At 41.2% G+C, this 27,619-nt stretch overlaps 2 protein-coding genes across 3 annotated transcripts in view; both read right to left on the minus strand.

Annotated features, from left to right (window-relative positions):
• Positions 1–14,917, minus strand: LOC135468538 (TALPID3 protein-like). 2 transcript variants are annotated; one of them, XM_064746842.1, is made up of 11 exons: positions 14,806–14,917; positions 12,105–12,238; positions 11,026–11,264; positions 10,072–10,330; positions 6,770–7,055; positions 6,275–6,456; positions 5,310–5,398; positions 4,197–4,641; positions 3,597–3,665; positions 3,217–3,348; positions 1–1,065 (listed from the first exon to the last, which is right to left on the minus strand). In XM_064746842.1, the coding sequence occupies exons 2-11, from the start codon at positions 12,220–12,222 to the stop codon at positions 680–682; spliced, it is 2,205 nt and encodes a 734-aa protein (XP_064602912.1). In that variant the 5' UTR covers positions 12,223–12,238; positions 14,806–14,917; the 3' UTR covers positions 1–679. The 2 variants fall into 2 exon arrangements, with proteins under 2 accessions (XP_064602912.1, XP_064602913.1); XM_064746843.1 differs by lacking the exon at positions 3,597–3,665.
• LOC135467180 (uncharacterized) overlaps positions 14,898–27,619 on the minus strand; it is a 13,448-nt gene continuing 726 nt past the window's right edge. The window contains exons 2-9 of the mRNA XM_064744946.1: positions 22,054–22,250; positions 21,029–21,101; positions 20,466–20,648; positions 18,715–18,871; positions 18,207–18,308; positions 16,222–16,436; positions 15,544–15,670; positions 14,898–15,009 (exon numbers count right to left, since the gene is read on the minus strand). Of these exons, the coding sequence (XP_064601016.1) occupies positions 15,575–15,670; positions 16,222–16,436; positions 18,207–18,308; positions 18,715–18,871; positions 20,466–20,648; positions 21,029–21,101; positions 22,054–22,250 (1,023 nt within the window). The 3' untranslated portion in view covers positions 14,898–15,009; positions 15,544–15,574. The remainder of the gene's footprint in view (positions 15,010–15,543; positions 15,671–16,221; positions 16,437–18,206; positions 18,309–18,714; positions 18,872–20,465; positions 20,649–21,028; positions 21,102–22,053; positions 22,251–27,619) is intronic.

A 27,619-nucleotide genomic window follows, 5' to 3' on the forward strand; every position in this document is an offset into this window, starting at 1 on the left:
AATACTTCTTATTTCCTAAGGGCATGTGATAATACATTAACTTTATATGATTAACTAATTTCCTTTATCTCACAACTTAAACAAACTAAATGTACAGCAATGAGGAATGTAAAGATGTGGAAATAACCCAAAGCAGCAACCAGTGTCACACATCTGTGACATGAAAAAGCGCACATACTGTATACGGTACTCTGCTTCTCCTGTCAACATTCTTTTACCATCAGTTGTTAGGGTAGAATGCATGTCATTTAGACATTTATAGACATTTTATAGTCTTTGTGTAAGTAATGCAAGAATGTAGGCCTTAGTTTGGAAAATCTTTATGCTCTCTGGATAACGGACATTTACACAAATCACATTTTATCTTTATAAATTCTGGAGAATTCCCCAATGCACTTAAATACAAATATATTAATATAAATGGACGGATATGAATAATACACATTACTAATTACTGAGCATTATCTGACCAGTCATTTATATATACATAACCAGGTATAGTTAACTTCTAACATTTAATTCATCCTCTTATGATATAGCAGCATACACAATCTCCACAGGTCTCAGAGACTGTTCCCTCCTTCAGAGTTTGCGTCCTCTTGCCCCTGGCCTGGTATAGTCTTAGAGACTGTTCCCTCCTTCAGGGTTTGTGTCCTCCTGCCCCTGGCCTGGTATAGCCTCACAGACTATCCCCTCCTTCAGAGTTTGTGTCCTCCTGCCCCTGGCCTGGTATAGTCACAGAGACAACCCTGGGGCCTGTGCCACTGCCTGTCCCAAACTCAGCCATGTGCCTTAACTCTGTCTCACTAAAACTGGCAGACGCTGTGTTCATGGTGTGTGTAGATTGGGCTAGATCTACAGACTGGTTCACACTGTGACTCTGATAATCGGATCCAGTCATTTCATAAGAGGCTCTCAAGGATCCCAGGTCTTCAGACCTGTTCAATGACTGTCTCAGTTCTCTTGATTGGTTGAATGCTGATGTTGCTCTGCCCTCCGATTGGCTGAAAGTCTGGCTGATAAGTACATCTGTCCTCATTTGGTCAGGTGTCAATGAGCCAGTACCTGTCAGCACACAAATCAGCAACAACTCAGATCACACACAAAAATATACTTTTACCTTTTAATAACAGTGTCATCTGTAACAATTAAGAAACACTGTTACACAAATCTACAGCCCCAGTAACTAACAAATTGAGCTGTAATGGTACATGGTCCTGAGGCAGAATCTGAATGACACAAGGTGAGTTCATGGCTCATGTGGACAAACTTTTCTATGTTCAGCCTATATAACACTTTGTTCTCTGTTCCCTGTCATATTATTTTGGCAATCTAGTGTGACTGGTCCAACGATTTTCATTTCCTATTACCATCATTTTAAAATAATATTGCCTTGTCTCACAATTTCCGATGTGGAGGGTAAAGTGATATGCGAGCAGTGAGAGGGAACAAGGACTCCCTGTATCCTAAAAAATTATCTCAATTCTAAGAGATCTATTCTAAAGAGAGGTACCACACCAGTATAATTTGGTTGCAGCTTTTGAACACTTCACAGATTTGAAGATCAAAATCCATTTCATGTAAAGTGAAAATTGGGAAAGAGTAATTTAATCAGTCATTTTTAATGCAGTAGATAAACCTAGTAGCTACTCTACTGTGCTGGTTGAAGGTAGGGGGTGACATTGGCAAGAATACAAGACAAGTCACAGAAATCTACACACTAAGGTGAGTCCAGCTTCACCTCAAGCACTGGTAGGGACTGGTGTGGAGAAAGCTGTGTCAGCTTTGTGACTGCAACAACGACAGCCTGGTCTCTATTTTGGTTGTGTGAAAGGTCATTGTCAAGTTTCAATTGTCATTTCAGTCAGCTTTCTACACCATTAGAATGAGATTTAAGTCAGCATCTTAGTCCCAGGACTGCTAAGCTCACTTTTAAGAGAGGTTTCAGTTAAATGGTATGGATAACTTTAATACTGAGGAATACTGCAATGTTGTCTGTAAAATGTAAGATAATAATTAGAATAGATGAATGCATGCTCGGGGTTAATAATGTTGTAGCTAACATTTTTTTCAGAAATATGACAAGGAGGAGCCATTACGTGTGTGTACATACACTGTGTGTTCTTATGGCAGGGCAAGTCCATGCCGCCAAAGTGCTGCAGCCAATGGAGTATCATGCTGACGACACCAAATATGACACCCAACCCAGTCACATTATAATGACACTGGGCCAACCAGTCATGTTTCCTTGCTCCAACCTCTCAGTATTGAGCACTAAGCAAGGCAGAAACAAGTACAGGAAAAAAGTTTTTGTTATTACCTGATCCCGGTTTGATCCGAGATCTCCAGACTTCAAGGCCGAATTCTAGGCAGAGGCTTGAGTGAATACTAATGCACAGTCATTACCACTAGAGCTGTAGGATTGTAATAAACCTCATTACCACTAGAGCTGTAGGATTGTAATAAACCTCATTACCACTAGAGCTGTAGGATTGTAACAAACCTCATTACCACTAGAGCTGTAGGATTGTAACAAACCTCATTACCACTAGAGCTGTAGGATTGTAACAAACCTCATTACCACTAGAGCTGTAGGATTGTAACAAACCTCATTTCCACGAGAGCTGTAGGATTGTAATAAACCTCATTACCACTAGAGCTGTAGGATTGTAATAAACCTCATTACCACTAGAGCTGTAGGATTGTAATAAACCTCATTTCCACGAGAGCTGTAGGATGGTAACAACCCTCATTACCACTAGAGCTGTAGGATTGTAATAAACCTCATTTCCACGAGAGCTGTAGGATGGTAACAACCCTCATTACCACTAGAGTTGTAGGATGGTAACAAACATCATTACCAACAGGGCTGTACCATGGTAACAAACCTCATTACCAATAGAGCTGTAGGATGGTAACAAACTCATGGCCAACAGAGCTGTACCATGGTAACAAACCTCACCACCACTAGAGCTGTAGGATGGTAACAAAGCTCATGACCAACAGAGCTGTACCATGGTAACAAACCTCACTACCAACAGAGGTAGAGCGGTACGATGGTAACAAATCTCATTACCAAAAGAGTTGTACGATGGTAACAAACCTCAGTACCTCTTGAGCTGTAAGATGGTAACCTCATTACCACTACAGCTTCAGGATGATATGAACATCATTACCACTAGTCCTTTAGGATGGTTAAGTTAATAAGAGGCTGACCTTTTCTGCTGGCTGTTAAGTCCTCTTCCATGTTTCCTCTGCCAGGACGAGTTGAGTCTCTCCTCAGAGGCATCTGACTGGCCAGAAATCTGCCCCCTGGACCACTGCTCTTCTGACCACGCCTTCCTCCACCTGCAGCGCAACAACATGACTGTCACATGCCACAATCTAACCCGTCATTCTGTAAGACCTCACTCTTAGACAACAGTCTAGAATTTAATTTTGGCCGGATTCAGTTCAGGAGCATGACATTCAGACACTGAAAAATGGACCATAGTTGCTTCCATACAAATTGTCATTCTATATCCATGTACTTTAGCTAGTCTCAGAGAAAAGCCTCCTAAATACGATGTAGAGTTGGGTGTTTTAGCTGCCCTGACCTGGAGATATGCGGCTCCCTGCAGGGTGAGAAGCTACCACCTCCCTCGTCCTCATGTTCACAGCTACATCTGAGGAAGACATTCAGTCAACACATGCATCACAATGTCATCTTAAATGTAGCCTATAACATGTGCAATAATCTTGCGAACAGTGTGTGCAAGCTTACTTCTCCACAAGCCTACCCTGACCTCACTTGATTCTCACAGACACATTTATGGTATTTTGGGAAGTTTCCCCACAAGAGAATCGTAAAATTCTTTAATAGTTTACAATCATTACATTTGAAAGTACACCTCACAACCCATAGTTTCCCACTAAATCCCCATCAAGGCTGTTCGTGACACATAAATACTGGCAACAAACAGGGGGTAATCAGATACCCATACAGATATCTTTGGTACGCAAAAGACAGGACCTATTTTCCTTGAACCACAATGCTGGCAACCGATGTATAAGTGAGTACGTCATAAATAACTCCACTAATCAAATCAATAAATCAAACAACAGGATGCGGCTGTAGGGAATGGTTCCATTAATTAACACAATCGGATCAACATATCACTACCGACTACTGAAGAAGGTGTAGAGATCATGCTGACCTAACTCCTGGGACTTCTTCAGGATGGATGGCCGTGGTACCACATCATGACTGGCTGCTTCATTCACCTGTTCACTTCTCCCATCTCCACCAGTCTCATCCGTTGCTGACAGACTTTGTATCACAGTTACTTTAGGAGCTGAGGTCTGTCTGTCCAGCTGCCTGTCTGTCTGCCTGTTCAGTTGTCTGTCAGGCTGTCTGTCCTCAGACTGCCGACCTGACCTCCTGCTCTCCTTGTGTGGGGGGCTAAGCCTGTGCACCTGTTGCCCCAAGCTTATCTCCCCTGTACTGGCTCCAGTCTGGTTGAGCACAGCCTGTACATCAGGCAGGGTTAAATCGTACTGATAAAATCCAGCTCCTGCCTGTATCTTATTGAGCAGAGCTAACATGCCTGTTGGGTCTTCTAAAGACTGATGACAAAATTCTCCCTCACTGTGAGAAATATCCTGAAACAAACAGAAAAATGCTTTAAATATAACATGATAAATACCGGTATGACCAATGTCTACATATACTACAACATTTATAATACTGGCAAAGAAAGACACTGAATCATCTTCAAACACATTCCAATCACCAGTTACTGCACCCTTTTGACCCTCATGGATCCGAAGTCTAGAAATGATGACAGCTATTACTATGAAATAATGTCACAATGTTAACATCTGCAATATCAAGTGTACAGTGTATATTCTTGTTCTGGTAATTTTTTTCTGACACTGCATTGCGATGTTGTATGATGGCTACTGGTACACATCACAACTGATTGGCTGCTAGTATTTGCACATTCCACTGTGTGCAATTTATTTCATTTGAAACACATAAAAGTTATTACTGACATAATAAATATCCCGGCATGAGGATCAAAAGCTGAAGTAACATTATAAAATATATTTGAAGATGCCGTTCACTCCTTCACTGTTATCAATGAACCTCTCTATAAGTCTGAAGCACTAAATAACGTATCCATTCCAGTTCAGTTATTAATCTGCCTTCTTTTATCGATCAAATTGTTCAGTGTTTCCGGGTGAGTGTACTGAATTATGAACCAAATGGAACACAGAATTTACACGGTTCTTTTACCACAATTGATGGGTTTGAAGGAGTGACTTACTGTCTCCAGATCTTCAGTATCCCTCAGTGTGCTGGCCAAGCTGAAATCACCCAAACGATTGTGGCCTGTCTGCACCTTCAGTCTGACAGCTGGTGATGAGACAAGAGCGTTGTAAACCACAATTCATGGCCACTTACAAGTGACAAAACTGTACACACGTGTCAAGACCAGAGATTTGCAATGGCGAGACTGCTGTTTTACACTGGCAAGACTGCTGTTTTACAATGACAAGATCAGAGATTTACAGTGACAAGACTGCTGTTTTACACCAACAAGACCAGAGATTTACACTGACAAGACTGCTGTTTTACACTGACAAGATCAGAGATTTGCACTGACAAGACTGCTGTTTTACACTGACAAGACTGCTGTTTTACACCGACAAGACCAGAGATTTACACTGGCAAGACTGCTGTTTTACACTGACAAGACCAGAGATTTACACTGGCAAGACTGCTGTTTTACACTGACAAGATCAGAGATTTACAGCAACAAGACTGCTGTTTTACAGACAAGATCAGAGATTTACAGCAACAAGACTGCTGTTTTACACCAACAAGACCAGAGATTTACAATGACAAGACTGCTCTTTTAAAGTGACAATACTGCTTTTTTACACTAACAAGACTGCTCTTTTACACTGACAAGACTGCTCTTTTACACTGACAAGACTGCTATTTTATACTGACAAGACTGCTGTTTTACACTGACAAGACCAGAGATTTACACTGACCAGACTGCTGTTTTACACTGACAAGACTGCTGTTTTACACTGACAAGACATCAGGAAATATTTTATGTACACATAAACATTTTTGTCAGTCAAGATGGGTTAAGAGCCAGATTTTTTTTGCAAAAGTATCCAATTCCATAGATATTCCCATATTAAATCAATTACAGGCATGTATTTGGATATTTGGATTTATCTTAAATTTATCTTTACTATACATATATGTACATATTACCTTCATTGAGAGCAATATGTGGAAGCTGGCCTTCACTGTGACTGACCAGCCACTGTCCCTCCGACAGGCTCTCATTGACGGTCTCTGTCAGGCTAGAGGTGAGGGAAGTGATGTCAGACTGGGAAAGGCTGATGACCTCATCCTGCATAGGCTTCACATTACTGATGGAGGTGGACATGTCACTGAAAATACAACAGCCTTTGAGAGATAAACAATTCACCAAGTCTCAGCCTGAACTCAGCTGATTTCAGTTCTGTCCAGTCACCACTGCACTAGTTAAGAGCACACACAAAGATGATGACATCAGTGTATACAGTAAAAAGGAGTGATGAGTACAGTTACTCTTGGTGACCACCCAATAACTCACCATACAGATATCCTGCGCCCCTGGGTACTGAGCTGACCTCAGCTAGCATTCAGGCTCAACCACTTCACCGCAAATATTACATTCATTGTCTCATAATATCTTACTGGTATATATGTATGAGAACTTACATGCGCTCTGGCTGAGGGGTCTGTGTAGGCGTCTCCATGTCCGTCTGTGTGACCACTTCTTTCTTTGGTAGCGGTGAGACCGTTTCATTCTCTCTTGGGCTGCCTCGAGCCAGATCAGCCTCCAGGGGGCTGTCAGTCCTGACAGGGCTACCCGATAAGGGGGGTGTAACAATAACCTCTTCTGGCTCCCTCATGTCATGGGGAGGCTCTGGGGAGGCAATGGGGGTCGCAGCAGCTCCTGTCGTCTGCACTACTGGCCCCTCTTCCACAGGGAATGTCACCGTGGCTGAAATCATAACCACACCCACATGCAAAGAATCATGGCATACACTGTGAAAGTATTTATCATGAGTATGTATCATGATGCACATTGCGAATTAAGAGTCTCTAATGTCACTGCTTCAAAAACAGCTGTCCAAATCCGGAAAGTTCTTCCTCCTCACCGGGTAATATAAAATTGGCAATCATTAGAACTATGGCTATCAAAGAGATTGTAGAAGCAAAGTAAAAGACACATGAATGCAAAACTTCAGCTCAACACAGGAATTTGGTAATTTACAGTAATTAATATGCTCGCACAGCATCAGCGATGGAATATCCCCCTCATCTTATTGTGCTCTACATGTGTGCAAAACCTGTAATCAATATTTGCAGTCCTTTTCAAGATTCGGTGGCCTAATGGTTAGAGCTCCTGCCGTGAAGTCGAGAGACCCAGGATCAAACCCTGGTTGGGCCATACCAAAGACATTAAACATGGTACTTGTTGCTGCCTTGCTAAGCGCTTAGCACCAAGGGCAGAGCAACGAAACAGGGCTGGTTGTCCCGGTGTCAGTATAATGTGACAGGCTGGGTTGTCGTGTCTAATGTCTTCAGCATGATACTTCAGTTTTGGCAACACTTTGGCAGCATGGACTCGCCCTACCACAAGAAACCATGGTATTCGCACACGCACCTAAAGAACTCCTCGTCATCATATAACTGAACTTCGATTTAATTGGTAGCATGGCTAAGGGCTTGCCTATAGGAGGCACATGAATGCAAAATTTCAGCTCAATGCATAAAGTTTAGAATATTGTGAATTTGGTAATTTATGATAATTAAAAAGCACACAGAACATCAGCAATGGAACATCCCCCTTGTGTCACTGTGCTGTATACGCATGCTTTGTTTTTACCATCCTAACCTTTTGCTTAACTTGACCCAGGAGCCTCTCACCAATGCGGTCGCTGTGAGTTCAAGTCCAGCTCACGCTGGCTTCCTCTCCGGACGTACGTGGGAAGGTCTTCCAGCAACCTGCGGATGGTTGTGGGTTTCCCCCGGGCTCTACCCGATTTCCACCCACCATAATGCTGGCCGCCGTCATATAAGTGAAATATTCTTGAGTACGGCGTAAAACACCAATCAAATAAATAAATAATTTATGCTTAACTTTGATTCTATTACCCAATACACTAAGTCAAGAATTTGGAAATTTATGGTATTTAATATGCACACACCATATCATTGATGACACCCCTCACTACTTTTAGAGATACCACCCCTAACACTCTGGTGAACATTTATTCTAATACACACGCACTGCATCAGGAATTCAGTAATTTTTGATATTTAAGATGTACACACCAAATCACTGATGGAATATCCCTCATGCTATTGTGCTCAATATATGTGCAAACCTGCTGTTCAATAAATGCAATACTTTTTGAGATATCTTTCCAAACATATTGTTTAACATTGATTCTAGTACACAATGCACTATGTCAGGAATTCAGTAATTTAAAGTATTTAATATGTACACTCTGAATCAATGATGGAACAACTCCCTTGTGTTATTGTGCTCTACGTGTGTGCAAACCCTGACCTCAATACCTGCAGCACTTTCTAAGATACAACTCCTAACATCATGTTTAACATTACTTTCCCTGTTATTGGATGCTGACGCTCGGAGACGACATAAGGTACGCCTGTACTTTGCTATGTCTATACTTCAGGTAAGCTAAAAATTTTTAAGTACACTGTATGAGATTAAACCCCAAGCGTTAATTCATTCATTGTAATATTAAGGTTTAACATTTACTTATTTATTTATTTGATTGGTGTCAAGAATATTTCACTTATACGACGGCGGCCAGCATTATGGTGGGAGGAAACCAGGCAGAGCCCGAGGGAAACCCACGACCATCCACAGGTTGCTGACAGATCTTCCCACATATAGGTTTAACATTACTTTTCCTGTTACTGGACATGATTCTTGGGACATGGCATAAGATACACCTGTACTTTGTACAGGTGAGGTAAAAAATCAGGATGTTTGTCATGTTTGTCATGCCGAGTTGTCATGTTTAGATCATGTGTTTTGTGGACAATTTTAGATAATGAGAATGAAAGTGAATGTAGCAAAAAAAAAGAAGAAATAGGTGAGTTGTAATTTTATTTACACTCCAAGTGATTATGAGTCAGGACCTTCATCTGTTAAACTGGGGTAGTTTACAAACACCTCCCCATTACCCCCCCCCCCCCCCCCCCCCGCCCCCATCCCCACCCCCCTCTAAAAAAAGTCCTGGCCACGCTGATTGGTCAAAACTGTCCTGATATCATGACCAACCGGAGCATTAGTCTATAATAAAGTCCATATATCCTTCAAAAATGCATCAAGACTGAGTGGTCTATATTGGAATGACATATACTCATTAAGTAACTGATGCCAAAAGAAAAGACTATAGTAGAAAAGGCAAAAGAGTAGTGTGAAATGTGCTGGAGTGTAACAGGACAAATGCAGGTGTTAGGGTCAGTTTTTCTACTGAGACCAAGTAGCGCAGATTTATCCATTTTTGTTTAATTGGTGTTTTACGCTGTACTCAAGAAAACCTGAATGGAAAACAATACTCAGTTATGGCCCCTGACCAAGATAGTCATATCACCATGTGGATGTTGTCTAAGGGAGATAACTTGTTGAAGTTAACACAAACTGCTCAGAGACATAGCCCACTGAATTATACCAGACAGTTTACTCTCTCTTTAACAGGTGTACCTTCGTCATGGGCCATAACTAAGTATTTTGTTTCATTATACCATAGCTGCCAGTACCATCGTGGGAGGAAAATGGACAGAGCCCCAGGGGAAAACCACAGCCCTCCGCATTCCAGCGTGTGCATACACTTACGGTGTCTCACGTCAGAATTTTATAAAATCTCAGGCAAATGCTACACAGAAAACTGAAATCTTGTAGTGATAGAGACAAATTTTCAAGAACATGAACGGCCACTCTATACAACTGTTTGAGTTGAAGTGAAGTCCCTCACCAGCTATCTTGTTCATCATATCCACAATGTCTACAGACGCGGAACTTGGTTCCAGAGACGTCTCCAGCAAAGTAGCCACTGGTGCTTCTTCCTTGGGCTCCACTGGGGCTTGCGGGACTGGAGACATCTCTTCCTCTATCTCCACAGACTGGATAGGGGTGTACACGGGCGATGTGGCTGGGGGAGAGGAGGCTACAGGACTTGATCGGGGAGTCGGCTCTGGGGTTGGGATCACTTTACGAGGAGACCGAGGTAAAGGCTGAGAAGACAAAAAGAACGTGCAACAACCAATTTTGAGTGACAAAGATTGTTTGTGGCCAGCATTATGGTGGTTGGAGACTGAGCAGAGCCAGGGGAAACCAACGACAGCACGCAGGTTCCTGCTATAAAGCCCCACAGTGGCGGGACAGGAAGCTGGCATGAGCTGGACTTGAACTCACAGTGACCGCATTGGTAAGAGGATCCTGGCTCACTGACACACTAACCATGATATCTTACTATTCCCAAGAAGCATCCTCTACACAGGTATAAAAAACTAGTTCATATGTGGCACTCAGCCACACCCACACATACTGGGTAGTACACTCAGGCACACCCACATATACTGGGTAGTACATTCAGGCACATCCACACATACTGGGCAGTATACTCAGGCACACCATCACATACTGGGCAGTACCCTCAGGCACATCCATAAATACTGGGTTGTACACTCAGCCACAACTACGCATACTGGGTAGTGCACCCAGGCACACCCACATATACTGGGCAGAACACCCAAACACAGTGGGTAGTACACTCAGGCACACCCACATATCCTGGGTAATACACTCAGACACACAGCCCACACATACTGGGTAGTACACTCAGGCACACCCACACATACTGGTTCATACACCCAGGCACACCCACACATACTGGTTCATACACCCAGGCTTACCCACATATACTAACTTTTGTCGAGTGTGATGGTTTGGGTGATGGACTCCCTCCGGCCCTCTCCTCCTGTACGAGGTTAGGCGAACCGGCACGTTCTGCCAGTGGCTTCTCCTCCCTCTCTGGGAACTCCCCCAGTAGACTGGCGATCTTCTCCTGGAGAACCTCCTTGATCACCTCACTTACCAGCTGACTGTTCACAGGCTGACCAGCGTCCACAAACAGCTGCAAGCCAGCCCCCCCTACAGCACCTAAAACTGAAACACACACAGCTCAACATCACAATCATACTGAACACCACATCAGCAGTGCTTCAGGGACATGAGGCAAAATAAATAGTAAAAACATTGCAGGATCTGAGAACAAAATAGTCCCTGTCCACCCACATTCCTGAGCTGATCCTAAATGGATATTACTGGTGTATACTTGACATGAAAAGCAAACCTTGTTGAATGCTTCCATTCTATCTAAGATGAAAAAAAAAAACATTGACATTTCAAAGACTTTCAATGGAAGATGTTTTCTTACACTATGTTACCCATCAAATTATAGCTTATGTTAAGAAATTAGTGATCTGCATGTTTAACTAGAGCCAACGTCCCATTTTTTCATTTATCAAAACCCCATCTCACATTACACCATAGCTGCTGCCTTGGTGTGCTAAGGGAGGGAATTCAGTGGACAACCCATGGTTCTACTACTCAGGACAATAACGGTTCCAATAATTCTTCAGCTGACTTTTGACGTTATAAAGGACCTATCACACTTTTCATGGTAGCGATTTAGGGGTATGACACTCAAAGCATGCTTGTTCTTTACTGTGCAGGCACAGGATATTTTTGACAGCTTAAACAACTGGAAGTACAGATGAAAAAACTTAAAGCACTCTCTTTCAACAAATCCATCAAAGTGAGATACTCTATTGATCCTCCAGTTTGACTTTAAGGCTACATGAACACAGTTACATCAATTTTAACAGGCAACAAATTTTTTTTTTTTCAACTGTACTTCTTTGCCATAAATTTTTACTTGTTGTTTTTTCTTGACAAGTGCAGTATACTACTGACAGGTGTTAACAGTTCCAGACTTGTACTTACTGGATGCAGATCCAGACTCAGAATCTGAGTCGGTGTGGCCATGGGTGGAATCTGGGACAGCTACAGGCACCTCCTTACCTCTGCTGTCGGAGTACATATCAGCCACAAAACGTGCCATTAGCTCCTGCTCAACCCTAAAACACACAAACTGCAGTTAAGAGCATTAAACTCTTATTCAGCCTGTGGAAAGAATTACATGGAAATGGGCCGATAAACTGCAGTTAATTAATTGCTTGAATTCTGGTGTGGGCTTAACATGTATGTACCATATTGATAATAGTGGATGCCAAGCACATAAGTGAGGTGTTCCAAGATTTAATACTGTTTGGGGGTTGAAAATGAAGTTTGTGATGTCATTTACAACTAAGTTGGCCCACTGAACAATTCAAACATTTAACTGCATTATATAAAAAAAACAAAGACAAAAAAAACAAAGACAAAACTTAGATTTGTTAGCAAGGCTGCCCAAAGAGCTCACTTGTAAAGGGCACATGAATGCAAAACTTCAGTTCAATACTGAAGTTGTGAATTCTGTAATTTATGGTATTAATTAACATCGTACATAGCATCATCAACCCCCTCATGTTTAAAACTGTACACAGCACATCAGTGATGGAACATCAACCTCATGTTTAATATTGTACACAGCACATCAGTGATGGAACATCCTCCTCATGTTTAATACTGTACACAGCACATCAGTGATGGAAAGTCCCCCTCATGTTTAATATTGTACACAGCACATCAGTAATGGAACATCACCCTCATGTTTAATATTGTGCACAGCACATCAGTGATGGAACATCACCCTCATGTTTAATATTGTACACAGCACATCAGTGATGGAACATCACCCTCATGTTTAATATTGTACACAGCACATCAGTAATGGAACATCACCCTCATGTTTAATATTGTACACAGCACATCAGTGATGGAACATCACCCTCATGTTTAATATTGTACACAGCACATCAGTGATGGAACATCACCCTCATGTTTAATATTGTACACAGCACATCAGTGATGGAACATCACCCTCATGTTTAATATTGTACACAGCACATCAGTAATGGAACATCACCCTCATGTTTAATACTGTACACAGCACATCAGTGATGGAACATCACCCTCATGTTTAATATTGTACACAGCAACATCAGTGATGGAACATCCTCCTCATGTTTAATATTGTACACAGCACATCAGTGATGGAACATCCCTCTCATGTTTAATATTGTACACAGCACATCAGTGATGGAACATCCCTCTCATGTTTAATATTGTACACAGCACATCAGTGATGGAACATCACCCTCATGTTTAATATTGTACACAGCACATCAGTGATGGAACATCCCTCTCATGTTTAATATTGTACACAGCACATCAGTGATGGAACATCCCTCTTATGTTTAATATTGTACACAGCACATCAGTGATGGAACATCAACCTCATGTTTAATATTGTACACAGCACATCAGTGATGGAACATCCTCCGCATGTTTAATATTGTACACAGCACATCAGTGATGGAACATCAACCTCATGTTTAATATTGTACACAGCACATCAGTAATGGACCACCCCCCTCATGTTTAATATTGTACACAGCACATCAGTGATGGAACATCAACCTCATGTTTAATATTGTACACAGCAACATCAGTGATGGAACATCACCCTCATGTTTAATATTGTACACAGCACATCAGTGATGGAACATCAACCTCATGTTTAATATTGTACACAGCACATCAGTGATGGAACGTCCCCCTCATGTTTAACATTGTACACAGCACATCAGTAATGGAACATCACCCTCATGTTTAGTATTGTACACAGCACATCAGTGATGGAACATACCCCTCTTGTTTAATATTGTGCTCCACATGTACATGTATGCAAACCCTGAGCCCAATACATGTGCTAATTTTTAAGACACCAGTCCTAACATTTACTATATATATATTTCCCTGTTACTGGACGCAGATGCTGACACTTGGGTATATGACACAAGTGTACGCGGTCATGCCTCTTCTTTGTATAGGTAAATTAAACAAAGTAAAGGTAGTTACTTTTAATTACAGATTTACATTTTTCTCTTCATCGTCAATAAATGACCTCAGAAAATTACCATTTCTCTGAATGAGTTCAGTACTGCAAGTCATTCAGCACATCTAAAAACTTGCATCATTTACCCATAAGAAGAATGTGTTTGGAGCCAGGTTTTGCTGATGAAGGTCAGACATTTAGTCAGGTACCTGGTGAGGTGAGGTGTTTCTCTCACTTCCACGACTGATCAATCTGACCTCCATATCAGGCAAGTAAATCATTCTACCTAACAGTACATGCATGTAAGCATAGAGACAAATCATTGCTGCATGTCATTTAAACTTCCACAGTGCAGGTGCATATAAATGTAGCAGTTCCAAACGCAGACCAGCCTTTTAATCTGAGCACCACTGATAACTCACAATTCGCCATAATTTTGGCTTTTTTGGGGGTATGCTGCAATTTGGTTGTATCTATGAAGTATCAAAATGTCCCCCGTATTTGGCTCTTCAAGTTTACAATTACACACCTAGCTGCAAATACAGTGGTGTGCATACTTTTTGTAATATAATATAGGATAATATGCGAAATGTATTGTTTACAATATCTTAATGATTCTTCATTACCATTTAAGAAGAAACTAACCATTCTAATGCCTGTATTTCTCTGGAATCTCTTAGTTCCAGATTTTAGCAAGGATTTCTGATTCTGTAACAGGTTGATTTACAGTGCAGCAGGCGCAAACTCTGGTCCATAGTAGGTTGCTGGGGGTGGAGCCTGGTAACCAGGGAGGGTCATGCCTGTCCCTGTGATCTCCATCTGACAGCTGTCGTCCTCTTCTGACTCCTCCTACAGAGTACAGATACAGACATACCTCAAATACATTGCCAAATTTATAGACAATCTTCAGTACTTTAATGTCCACTGGCTACTTAACATTGCTATATGTCTGATACTTCTTGTTTAAGTTAAGAGACATAAAACATGTGTTAAAATGCATGTATCACTTAGCAATACACTTCAACTGACACTGTCTGTTAACACTATAATGCCATTATGTACTATCTACAAACCTACTTCAGCATTTTACACCAAATGAAATTCTACACTTATCATCCAGACAAAAAAAGCTCAAATTTATGAAATGAGAGCACCAAATTATTATTTACTTCAACCTCCCTAGCAAAGAATAAATGGACGTGCATTATTTTCCTCAAAAAAAAAAAAAAAAAAAAAAAACACAACACAATTCTTCAAGCCCCAAATCTACTACATTTATAAAACAAGATACCTCAGGGGTAAAGCTAAAATAATGCTGCTTTATGTTCTGGACATATACAATGCTGAATCTAATAAGTACATTGTAAATAACTTTACTTTTACCTCACAAGCTGATGCATCGTGATGTGCTACATCAAAATAGGTCTGCGGGTTGAACTGAATTTGTGGAGGTGGCTTCTGTGCCATGTGTCCTTGGGCTGACCCCGGACACATTCACGCTGGGTAACAGCTAGATTGAAACAGAGTAACAGATACATGTGCAATGGTCAGATACTAACTCACCTTCTTCACAGACATTCTCACAATAATGTACACTGTATAATGCATCAGGTATAAAGTCATAAAGGACAGATTTTAATTTGCGACTTCTGTGAAAACAGTGAATGAATGACATTAGCGGTATTTCAGCTGTCTGTTTTTACAACCGCATGCAGAGCAGCAAATCCTTTTGGAAGAAATTTGATATGCTTGTTGTCACTCTTCTAGCTTTTTTTAATACTGCACTAATGGCAAACAGCTTGTAAAAGTTGGATTTGTAAGAAGTAATTTGGCAGAGACTACCAAGTGTTGGCGGTTTGCATCAAACCTGTCTAATTATCTTAAGAGCCATATAACTATGATTAAAGTACCCTTTTTTAATAATTTTTATAATGAGAAGCTCATTATGAGAAAAAATGCTAAATCAGGACACTAATCCTTAAAATAAACTTCTTACTACAGACAATGAAATACCTTCTCATAGATATATTTATCAATATAACCAGAATATGTATACTCAACCTGTTTAACGAGGGTTTGTTTCTTTTCAACAGGTTCCTCCTCTTCTAAGACTGTCACCATGGTAACATTTAAAGGTGGAGAGGCTTTGGGTTGATGTTTGGGTGATGTTGTCAGGGAAGGGGGCGGGACAAAGGAGGTGCTGATGGTTACCCCTGCTTCAGTTTGTGGAGAACCCAGGGGCACGGCCATGGTGATAAGTTCACTTCTCTGCCCCGCTACATAACATTAATCACAAGTTAACATGTCTGACAAACCATTCAGTCTGAGCCTTGTTCAGCTACTGTACCTGTCCCTTGTCAAGGCACAATTCAAAATCTAACAAGGCATTCAGTGAACACTGCTAGCTCGCCTGATTGAGCAGTCTGTAAAACTGCATAATGTTCAGGTCATGTGATACATTCAAATACTCACCTCTAAACCCAAATAAAGTAGAATGACACTATCACACACAGATATTATCCTCTAATTATATAGTGCTAAGGTCTTGCCATTAAATCAAAAAGAAAGGAAAAAATTATTATTCTGTCATTATGACTATTTATTGTATGTGTAAGGATTGCAGAGCAATGACTTCACATGGTATGGAGTTGTAAATCACTGTGGTGGAATCAGACACTGTGGGGAGTTAATGCAAAACTTTACCACAGCCGTCTTGGATATGCAAATCGCTCACTGCATTTGGCATTCCATGTACTATGGGAGACAACTGTAACCCTGCGAATAGCCGAGCAAAATGCTCACTGATCTTTGATATGAAAATTGCTACTGATGATTGGTTATCTCTGTACTGTGGTTCGCCACTACAATCCTATGATTTGCCAAAAACTTTAAAGGCAAAGAACACACTAAAATAAAATACATGCCAGATGAAAGACCATTAAATATTGTGCGGGGAAAACAGTTTGATGTATGCTTTTTAGAATACTTTCCCAGTAAAATGCCTTTAAAACTTTCGATTCTGCCGTGGCCTTTCCTGACCATATTGTGACCAGTGATATCACTTCAGCTTTTTGCCACTCGACACACATAAACTGCTATATTTCACTATTCAAAACGCATCTTCATTTAGAGTGATAAATGCATTCAACAAACGGGCCTGGAAATGAATTATTTCAGGCCAAAAATACTGCTGTGATGTCACTGATATCCACTGGGTCCCAACAGACCACCATAGAATCCTGTGTTTTAAATGTATTTTAGTCGGTTAGAAAACTTCTAGAAGTCAAACTATTTTCCTGGACAATGTTCAATGGTCTTCCATCTGATAAATACTTTATTTTAGTGTTTTCTTTGCCTTTAACCAAACTGGAGACCGGTGACATCTGATCTCCCTCTCACAATACCTCATTAACTCCGCAAGACTAGCTAAAAATTGGCATGGCTCTGTTTCGTTCACATCAACAAGGAGAAGTGCATTATAGCTTAGCTGGGGCAATACAGGTTATGATAGCAGATCCCAATCAGGTTAATATTAACTCTAACTTAAGAACAAAAGTCATACTAATTATAAATTAATCTATGGAGGCTTCTCCAATATGTCCATGTTTACTACAGTTTGACAGATTTTGGCTCAATACTTTTTCAAGATACATTTATGATGTTGACAAGAATTGAACGCTGAAATATCAACTCAGGAGAAAGTTGGACAGAAATATGAGGAACTAAACAAAACGCCTACCACTGGGTCCATTTACCAAGTTCCATGAAATCTCATGGAATCAATAGGACATGATAATAGTAATTAAAAAGAATCAAAAAATAATCAAATGAAGGGGGATAACTCAGTAAATGCTGCATCACAATGGTTGGGTTTCTTATTCCCCTGGAGATATATGTATGTTTAACAAACTTTATAAACTAAGTAAATCTAACGAATTTCCACTATATATAGGAAGGCTGCTTTGTCCGTCTGTCGGTCTGTACAAAGCAGTCTATAGCAATCTCCGACACTGTTGACAAAATGATCAATGCTACGGTGGAATTACCTGTCTTCCTGGCCTCTCCTTTCTTTGTCTTGAAGTAATACTGGCCATTAACCAGTGGAACAGCTACATTTGTCTGAACCTTAGTGGACTTAACCTCCACTCCTGTATAAAGAGAAGAAATTAGTAAAACATGAAAAAAGATAAGGACATTAATATCTATGTATGCATTTGAATGAGCCTGTTTTGGCATCATAGCGGATACACATACAGTGTATGTTGTTTTCACTGCTGCATCTTGTCAGAATGTACTTACGCTGGCTTTGCCCACCAAACTTTCAATACAAAAAAATTGAATTTCATACGTGTAAGAAATTCAGAAACTTACAAGCAAGACATACATGCAGAATAGCCTTAAGTGAAGTTACTTTCACTCTTCTGATTGTTCTATAAAACTACAAAGGCTGCCTTTTTAACATTATTTTCAACATTTTAACCACAGTCGGCTTATATCACTACATGTAAATCTACTTGTGTCTAAATTTTTGAACTTAAAGTTAGAGTGACTAACCTGTAGTTTCTACCACTGCCGTAGGCCTGGTGGATCTAGGCCGGGCTGTGTTCACATAGTGGAGGTAAGGCTCCTTGAGGGTTTTGGGCTGACACTGATACGGGGCCTTTCCATACACTTGGCTGAGGAACTTCTCTGTGTCAGCCAACAGCCACTTCTGATGAATAATAAAAAAACAAAATACTACATGACAACATAATGGTGTCACAAGCAATTGTCTGCAATGACATAGTCACAAAGATCAACATGAGAGTTACTGACACCATATACCGGCACATCCTGTCCCTGGGTAAAAATGAAACCAATATACCCCTATCCTGTGTGAGGTACATACAACTAATAAACCACCCATCCTATGTCAGGTACAGGTAACAAATAAACCCCCATCCTCTGCCAGGTACATGCAACTAACAAACTCCCCTCCTATGCCAGGTACATGCAACTAATAAACCCCCACCCTGTGCCAGGTACATGTAACTCCAAAAAACCCATCCTGTGAGAGGTGCATGTAACCAACAAACCCCCATCCTATGCCAGGCGCAGGTAACAAATAAACCCTCATTCTATGTGAGGTACATGTAACTAACAAAACCCCCATCCTATGCCATGTAACTAATAAACCCCCATTCTGTGCGAGGTACTTGTAACTAAAAAAAAACCCATCCTGTGCGAGGTACATGTAACTAATAAATCCCCCTCCTATGCCAGGTACGTTACTAAAAAAAAACCCATCCTGTGTGAGGTACATGTACATGTAACTAATAAACCCCCATCCTCTGCCAGGTACATGTAATTAATAAACCCCCGTTACATGCCAGGTACATGTAACAAACAAACCCTCATCCTATGCCAGGTACATGTAACTAAAAAAACCCCATCCTGTGTGAGGTACATGTACATGTAACTAATAAACCCCCATCCGGTGCCAGGTAACTAACAAACCTCTTGGTACATTATTGTAGTGGTATTGGGGATAAGCGTATTGACAGTCAAGTATTCTCACTTATGTAGGTATCACTTTCTGAAATATAGGGACAGCATAAAGCTTTATTACGTGAGTTTGTTATTTCCAGCATATCAGCCAAATGTATCCTGTAGAATTACTGGGCCCAACAACAGTTCTGCCTGATACCGCCAGCCTGGTTCAATCTGGTTCACCCACATGCCCCCTGTGGTCCATAGCCACGGTCACACAAGGGCAAATATGCCAGACTGAAAAAGGTCCATTTTGGAGCCAGCTCCGTTCAGTTCAGTTCACTATGTTATGGCTGCTTGCACTTTCTTTGGGAATTAGTATGCAGCTGAGCCCTAACTGCCGTTTTGCATTCGCACGGACGAAAATGATGGACTAAACTGAGCCATTCAAATTTAAGCCAACAAAATTGGGCAGATCAGAAAGAGCTGTACTAAGTGGAGCTGGCTGAGTATAGTTTGCTTTTCGCTAGTATTAACGTCTGAGCTAGCTCCAAGCTCGCATCAAGCTCTCAAATTTTCCTAGAGTAGCTTTGGCATTTACAACACATTCAACATGTTTAAAAATGCATGTTGGCATCTTGCCAAAGACTTTCAAATTACAATGGATAAGTTACTGTCAAAACTTTTTCTTTAATTACTTTTTCAATTCAAATACAGAGGTATAAACAACTTACCTACAACTGTCAAAATTAATCCAGGAATAATTGGACCACATGACAACTAACACTGGTCCAGGGCAGCTACAAGCTGCATGTACAGTAAATGTTTGTACTCACCTTGGACACTTTATTTGTATTTTCTTTGCCCAGCTGTATTGTTTGTCTGGACCTCTGACTCTGCACACCACCCGCTTTGCTGATCTTACTGACACCTGGCTTGGTTTTATCAGTCTTCAGTATCCTAGCTTTGTTGTCTTTGGTTGTTGTTGTTGAACATACAGGCACTTTTGCAAGTTCCCTCTGAAAGTAGTACAGTAAAAGTTGACGTTTATCTGCAGGTAAAGTACAGGTGTAAACATCATCTCACATCTTCAGGGTGTAAAACATGTATCAACACATAGGGAATACAGAAATCCAAATGTCCAGGAAACAAGAACTTCAAACATAAAAGGTCAAACTACTTTTTTCAAAAAGAAAACATTAGTCTTTTTACATGAAGAACTGGAATCCGGCAACTCTTGCCAGGTGGACAACAATGCTTTAATTCTTTTCACCATGACACGCTATAAACTGCCCATCCATAAACATCCACCTTAAACAACATGTTTTAAATGGTAAATGAATCTCCATGAAATCATGAAATTCTCTCAGGGTAAGTTGCTCGCTTTCTGTGCGCTAACCTTAAGCTGCGTCTCAGCTTCCAAGATGTGATCATCCACCATCCTCTGAATCCTTGTCAGTTCCAAGGATTGCCTGTCAGAACGAGGAGTTAAAATAAAGCAGTTCCAAATTTAGTCAACCCTGAGTCAAAAACTTCAAGACAGTGTACAGATTCATTCCGCGTCCTTTAAAGGTACAGCCTTAAATCAAACGCAAAACTTTAGCTCTATACACAAATTAAATTACCTTAACATGGTAATTTACCTAAACAATTACCTTAACATGGATTTTAACAGAAAAGGGTTCTGATGGTAATAAATTTAGTAATTAATGACAACTCACGTAAATGTAGTCTATCAGAAGTGCAAAATCCCGCTATTAATATTGTGTTTCGTGAATGCAAAGTTTGTCAGCTACATGTATAAAATTGAGGTTTACTCCAGGAACTCATATTTCCTTCACCTTTCAACCTGACTGGCGTATTGTAAGTGGGAAGATCTTGAATACATTGAAAACCAATCAAACAAATAAATTACAACTTGGATGTCAGTAGTGCTTCCCTGGGTCAAAGGGAGATAACTCTTAAGACATTTATAGCAAAAAAGTAGTTCTACTTCACAAGTGCACTTGATGATTTAAACCATATATAACTGAGGGTGATTTTAAGTCCTACAGCTTTATAATAGGACAGGTCGAAGTCGACCTTTACTCAGCGTTACTGACCTTTACAGGTAATGCTAAATTAATCGATATTAGTAAAAACATCAAACACCAGTCGATGTTTGGGCGACCTTTATTGATTTTCATTCAAATCAGGCACACTGGCCAACAAAATAACAGCAATGCTAAAAACCTATCACAAAAAGTGACCACAGCTTATTTAAGCTTAATATGCCCGCACAGTAAATTCAGCTTAAATTTCTGAAAATAATTGAATGATAACAGATTTAGTGCAAAATTCTTACAGAAAGAAGGATTGCGAAAACTGCATGGAACACTCAGTTGGTAGGCATACTACTGATAAGTGTAAAGAGCTTCCACTAACCCATCTTTGTAGAGAGCATCCAACACAGCATAGACATCAGCTCCTCCATGCCGAGATGTGACCACTGCATCTAGGTTGGACTCCAAACAGCTGCGAGTAGCCTGTGCCTTCTTCAGTTCCCGCTCTGCCTCAGACTCTTTCACAGGATGGGGCCTTAGCCAGGGGTACTGATTCACATCACTGTCACCCGGGCTAACCTACAACAGTCAACAACCATCAGCCAAGGGTACTGATTTCACATCACTGTCACATGGGCTAACCTACAACAGTCAACACCATCAGCCAAGGGTATTGATTCACATCACTGTCACATGGGCTAACCTACAACAGTCAACACCATCAGCCAAGGGTATTGATTCACATCACTGTCACCCGGGCTAACCTACAACAGTCAACACCATCAGCCAAGGGTACTGATTCACATCACTGTCACATGGGCTAACCTACAACAGTCAACACCATCAGCTAAGGGTACTGATTCACATCACTGTCACATGGGCTAACCTACAACAGTCAACACCATCAGCCAAGGGTACTGATTCACATCACTGTCACATGGGCTAACCTACAACAGTCAACACCATCAGCCAAGGGTACTGATTCACATCACTGTCACATGGGCTAACCTACAACAGTCAACACCATCAGCCAGGGGTACGGATTCACATCTCTGTCACATGGGCTAACCTACAACAGTCAACACCATCAGCCAGGGGTACTGGTTCACATCACTGTCACATGGACTAACCTACAACAGTCAACACCATCAGCTAAGGGTACTGATTCACATCACTGTCACCCAGGCTAACCTACAACAGTCAACACCATCAGCCAGGGGTGCTGATTCACAACACTGTCACATGGGCTAACCTACAACAGTCAACACCATCAGCCAGGGGTACTGGTTCACATCACTGTCACATGGACTAACCTACAACAGTCAACACCATCAGCCAGGGGTACTGATTCACATCACTGTCACCCAGGCTAACCTACAACAGTCAACACCATCAGCCAGGGGTACTGATTCACATCTCTGTCACATGGGCTAACCTACAACAGTCAACACCATCAGCCAAGGGTACTGATTCACATCTCTGTCACATGGGCTAACCTACAACAATCAACACCATCAGCCAGGGGTACTGATTCACATCACTGTCACCCAGGCTAACCTACAACAGTCAACACCACCTTCAGCCAGGGGTACTGATTCACATCACTGTCACATGGGCTAACCTACAACAGTCAACACCATCAGCCAGGGGTACTGATTCACATCTCTGTCACATGGGCTAACCTACAACAGTCAACACCACCTTCAGCCAGGGGTGCTGATTCACAACACTGTCACATGGGCTAACCTACAACAGTCAACACCATCAGCCAGGGGTACTGATTCACATCACTGTCACATGGGCTAACCTACAACAGTCAACACCATCAGCCAGGGGTACTGATTCACATCACTGTCACATGGACTAACCTACAACAGTCAACACCATCAGCCAGGGGTACTGATTCACACCACTGTCATATGGGCTAACCTACAAGTCAACACCAGCAGCCAAGGGTACTGATTCAAAGCTAATGACTTCTGAATTCCACAAGTACAATGGACTGTACTTTGTAAAACTGTAACTTTGAAATTCAGCTTCATAAACTGATCCAGCTACTACATGTATCACTGATTTTAACAGAACCAATGCCACTGACACGTGCATGTATTTGGCACCTTGTTTTAGGACTCCTGTAGTGATTTTCCACACCCTTCACCATAGTATGAACGGAAGTAAGATTCTGGATATCTACATTTATACACTACATGTACAATTTAGCTGAGGTAGAATACATGTAGTTTTACGTGTATGTGTACACGTACACAGTAATGAATGCAAACGTTACATAATTTACAGTACTTCTGATGATGTGAGACTGATGCAACTGCCAGTTGTACAGCTGACCCATGGCAGTGCTGATGCAGAAGCAGATATGCCTGTAAACCCAAAATGTTTGTAACAAACACTTCAACACAGCCATTGTTTAGTCATTTTCAGAAGTTCCCTTCATTAGATCATGTTCATTGAAACAGCCTTGAAATTTGTGAATTAACAGCTAGTGAATGTTGCATGCTGGCCAGTCAACACGTACGTGGAGTCAGCATGTTGGCACACAACCCATGTAAACATGTAATGTGCCTGACTCCATCGCAATGTGTTCGTCCTGAAGCCTTTTGGCTACAGTAAGCAAACAACAGCCTGTGGCACAACAAGGAAACGCTGAGTAATAAATCCAATTGCTGTATATTCTTGTTTGCCCTTATTAGCCTCAGGGCTGAGGACCGAGGGGGCGAGAAAGGTGTGAGCGCGGTCAGACAAGCACACATGGTTTAGTGTGTTTACACAGAGTGACCGTGCAGGCAGACTGCTCATATACATGTAGACATCTCACTCATCTGCCATGCACAGAAAACCTCTACCACCCTGCAGCAACATTCAGAGAAATAGAATCTGGGGACCACCAAACTTTCTTGATCATTTTTATTTTTAATATATATATTTAAGATCATGCCTTATAACCATGCTTCTTTGCAAGACAGTCGCATTTTGGAAGTCTTCATATTTTACAGTGCTCCCTTACGCAGTATATACATGCATGGAACATCATTTTATGCACCATTTTTTTTAACCCCATCAAGTTGTGCACCCAATAACATTACATGTATTAATTAAGCAATAAAATTTCTCACACATTTCTCATATATTTCTCAGCGTAGCGTAATGAGCCTCTCACCAATGCAGTCCCTGTGAGTTGAAGTCCAGCTCATGCTGGCTTCCTCTCCTAAGTGGGAAGATCTTCAAGCAACCTGCGGATGGTTGTGGGTTTCCCCTGGGTTCTGCCCGGTTTCCTACCACCATAATGCTGGCCGCCGTAGTATAAGTGAAATATTCTTGAGTACGGCGTAAAACACCAATCAAATAAATAAATAAATAAATCATACAGCATTGCTGGTTTACATTTATGTGTTAGTACAATGGCAGCCAGGGCAAGGTTTGGTCAACCTTTCCTACACATATGTAAGTCAATTACCTATACATAAAGGGATGATCATCACAGCTTGTTAAATCAACTCAAAATGGTCAGGGGAAATTGTGATGCTTGTCCTTCTTCAAATGAGGTGCAGTTTCCTACCTGACTACGGAGAGTGAATTTGTAGACTGCCAAGTTCTCACATCTTGAGGGGCCTTGGTAACAACAGTTCATAGGGCTCCAGATTGTATGACACTTTATGCAGTCTAACATTTGTAGACAACCACTAGATCAGCTGTCTGTCTTATTCCAGTTTTTGTGAAAGCCCAAACAGCTACAGTACAATTAAGAAAGTTGCAGTATTGTTTCATGAACAATGGCTGGCAAATTACTCGCTGCTGGTTACTATGTGTTGACCCTACCTGACTGACTGAAATGTGCATTTCTGTGTAAAACACCCTGTTTATCAAGGCTGGCAACTAGCAAGCATCTGTTAAGTAAAAGGGAATCGTTTCACTACACTTATTTGATTTATTTATTTGATTGGTGTTTTCCGCTGTACTCACGAATATTTCACTTATACGACGGCGGCCAGCATTATGGTGGGAGGAAACCGGGCAGAGCCCGGGGGAAACCCACAACCATCCACAGGTTGCTGCCAGACCTTTCCACGTACGGCCGGAGAGGAAGCCAGCATGAGCTGGACTTGAACTCACAGAGACCGCATTGGTGAGAGGCTCCTGGGTCATCACGCTGTGCTAGCGCTCTAACCGATTGAGCCACAGAGCATTTCACTACATGCATTAACATTAAAATCCTGTATCTCTTGCCATACAGCTTTAATTTTATGACCAGCAACTCTCCCTCACAACAATCATTATTCTTAAATATTTGACGTCAGCCCATTTCTTGCTTTAGGCAGAAACCACATGACTACGACACTCTACTCGCAACCTCTGAGAGGGACATTATGAGAGAATTAGTGGCTTCAAGACTGCATTTTGTTTTACTGCATATTTTCTTTAACATAATCATTTTATTGACAACAGTGCTAAAGAGATATAGAAGTCAACGAAACAATTCTCAAAAGAACTGATTGATCATTCAAAGGAGAGTGACTTGTCACGGTAATGTATGTATTTAATGCGATTCACATACCATATCAGATTTACATCACGCTTAAAGTAGATCCCCAGCACTGGGCCTGCCAAACTGTAGAGAGTTTGGTGTCCCCTGAATCAGTTCTGATCATTTAAAATGTCAAAAACAGAAGAAAAATGGTAGAACCTGGTGATCAATCATGAGAAAATCTACTATGATCGAGCCCCCCCTTGACCTTGTGACGTCACAATAGTACACACCTGGCAGGCATGTGGGCTTTCTCTATGTGTACAACACAGACCACAGGAGATAATCGCGATACTTTTACAACTAAATTCTAGATTATTCCATGCCTATGTGTGGCTTACGACTGCAGTAACACAACGCAGGATACTGTATAAGGTTACATACATGGCCTACAAAAGCAAACAATTTGAGAAAATAAGGACCAGGTCTCATAAAAGAACTCCCTTCGATTACACAAGACTTGACCGTGGTTGCACGAGACTTGCTATAGGTGATTCGGCCATGCTGACTATAGAAAATGACAAGGGCAAAGCTCATATCCCATAAAGCCAAACAAAAAAGAAAATAAAGAGATTTTCTCTCCTGGAATGCAGCAGTTGTTAAGTTACTTGTTTGTTCCAATCAGAAGGCTGTGACATCAACTGTAGAGAGTCGCTAGCCTTTTCCTTACACGAGGCTACAGTGCGGCACCCAGTCATTACTTTTTCAAACATTCCATTATCTCGTATTCATTGAAATATACACCAACTGAACTTGCACAATGTACGCCCAGGGCCCAATCTGGCCTCAGAAGGGCAGGGGGTGGAACTACCGGTGAAGGGCGCCTAACTGTCAAAAATTTCGATTCTCATACATTTTTAAGGGCCTCAGTTCCTACAGTTGACCTCCACCCCCTCCACAACAGGCACCTAGCCCGAAAACTCAGTCAATGGATGGCTTGTATTTACTGATATTTGGAGACCCCTGCCATCCCGGATGACATGTGCATCTGATCATTTTATTCAAGACAGGCAATCATTAAAGAGTTGTTTGTTGCAGGTAATAAATCCTGTTTTTTGAAATCGCATCGGTCGGTCGGCATTTTTTTTTTTTTTTTTTTTTTTCAAAGTAAAGTGAAAGTAATTTTCGGCCCACACAATCTGAATGCCAAATAAATTATCGGGGGTCCAATTTTCGTCACCTGCTTCAGTTACTACATTTACGATTTTACATGCCCTTTGAAAACTTTATTGTTTTCATAACCAAGTACTTTCAAACTGAAGTCAAACAAACATCCGGTAATCGGACGCTCAGAAGAGCTGGATTGGGCTTTGACGCCTCTCCTGATCATCTTTCTCCTGACTCTAAAGTTGAAACTATCTGACTAGATGGGGCGCTATAACTGTTTAGTACTGCCCGTGTGAGCCAG

The sequence above is a fragment of the Liolophura sinensis genome, chromosome 6 (genome assembly GCF_032854445.1).
Source record: "Liolophura sinensis isolate JHLJ2023 chromosome 6, CUHK_Ljap_v2, whole genome shotgun sequence".
In the NCBI taxonomy this organism is placed as follows: Eukaryota; Metazoa; Mollusca; class Polyplacophora; order Chitonida; family Chitonidae; genus Liolophura; species Liolophura sinensis.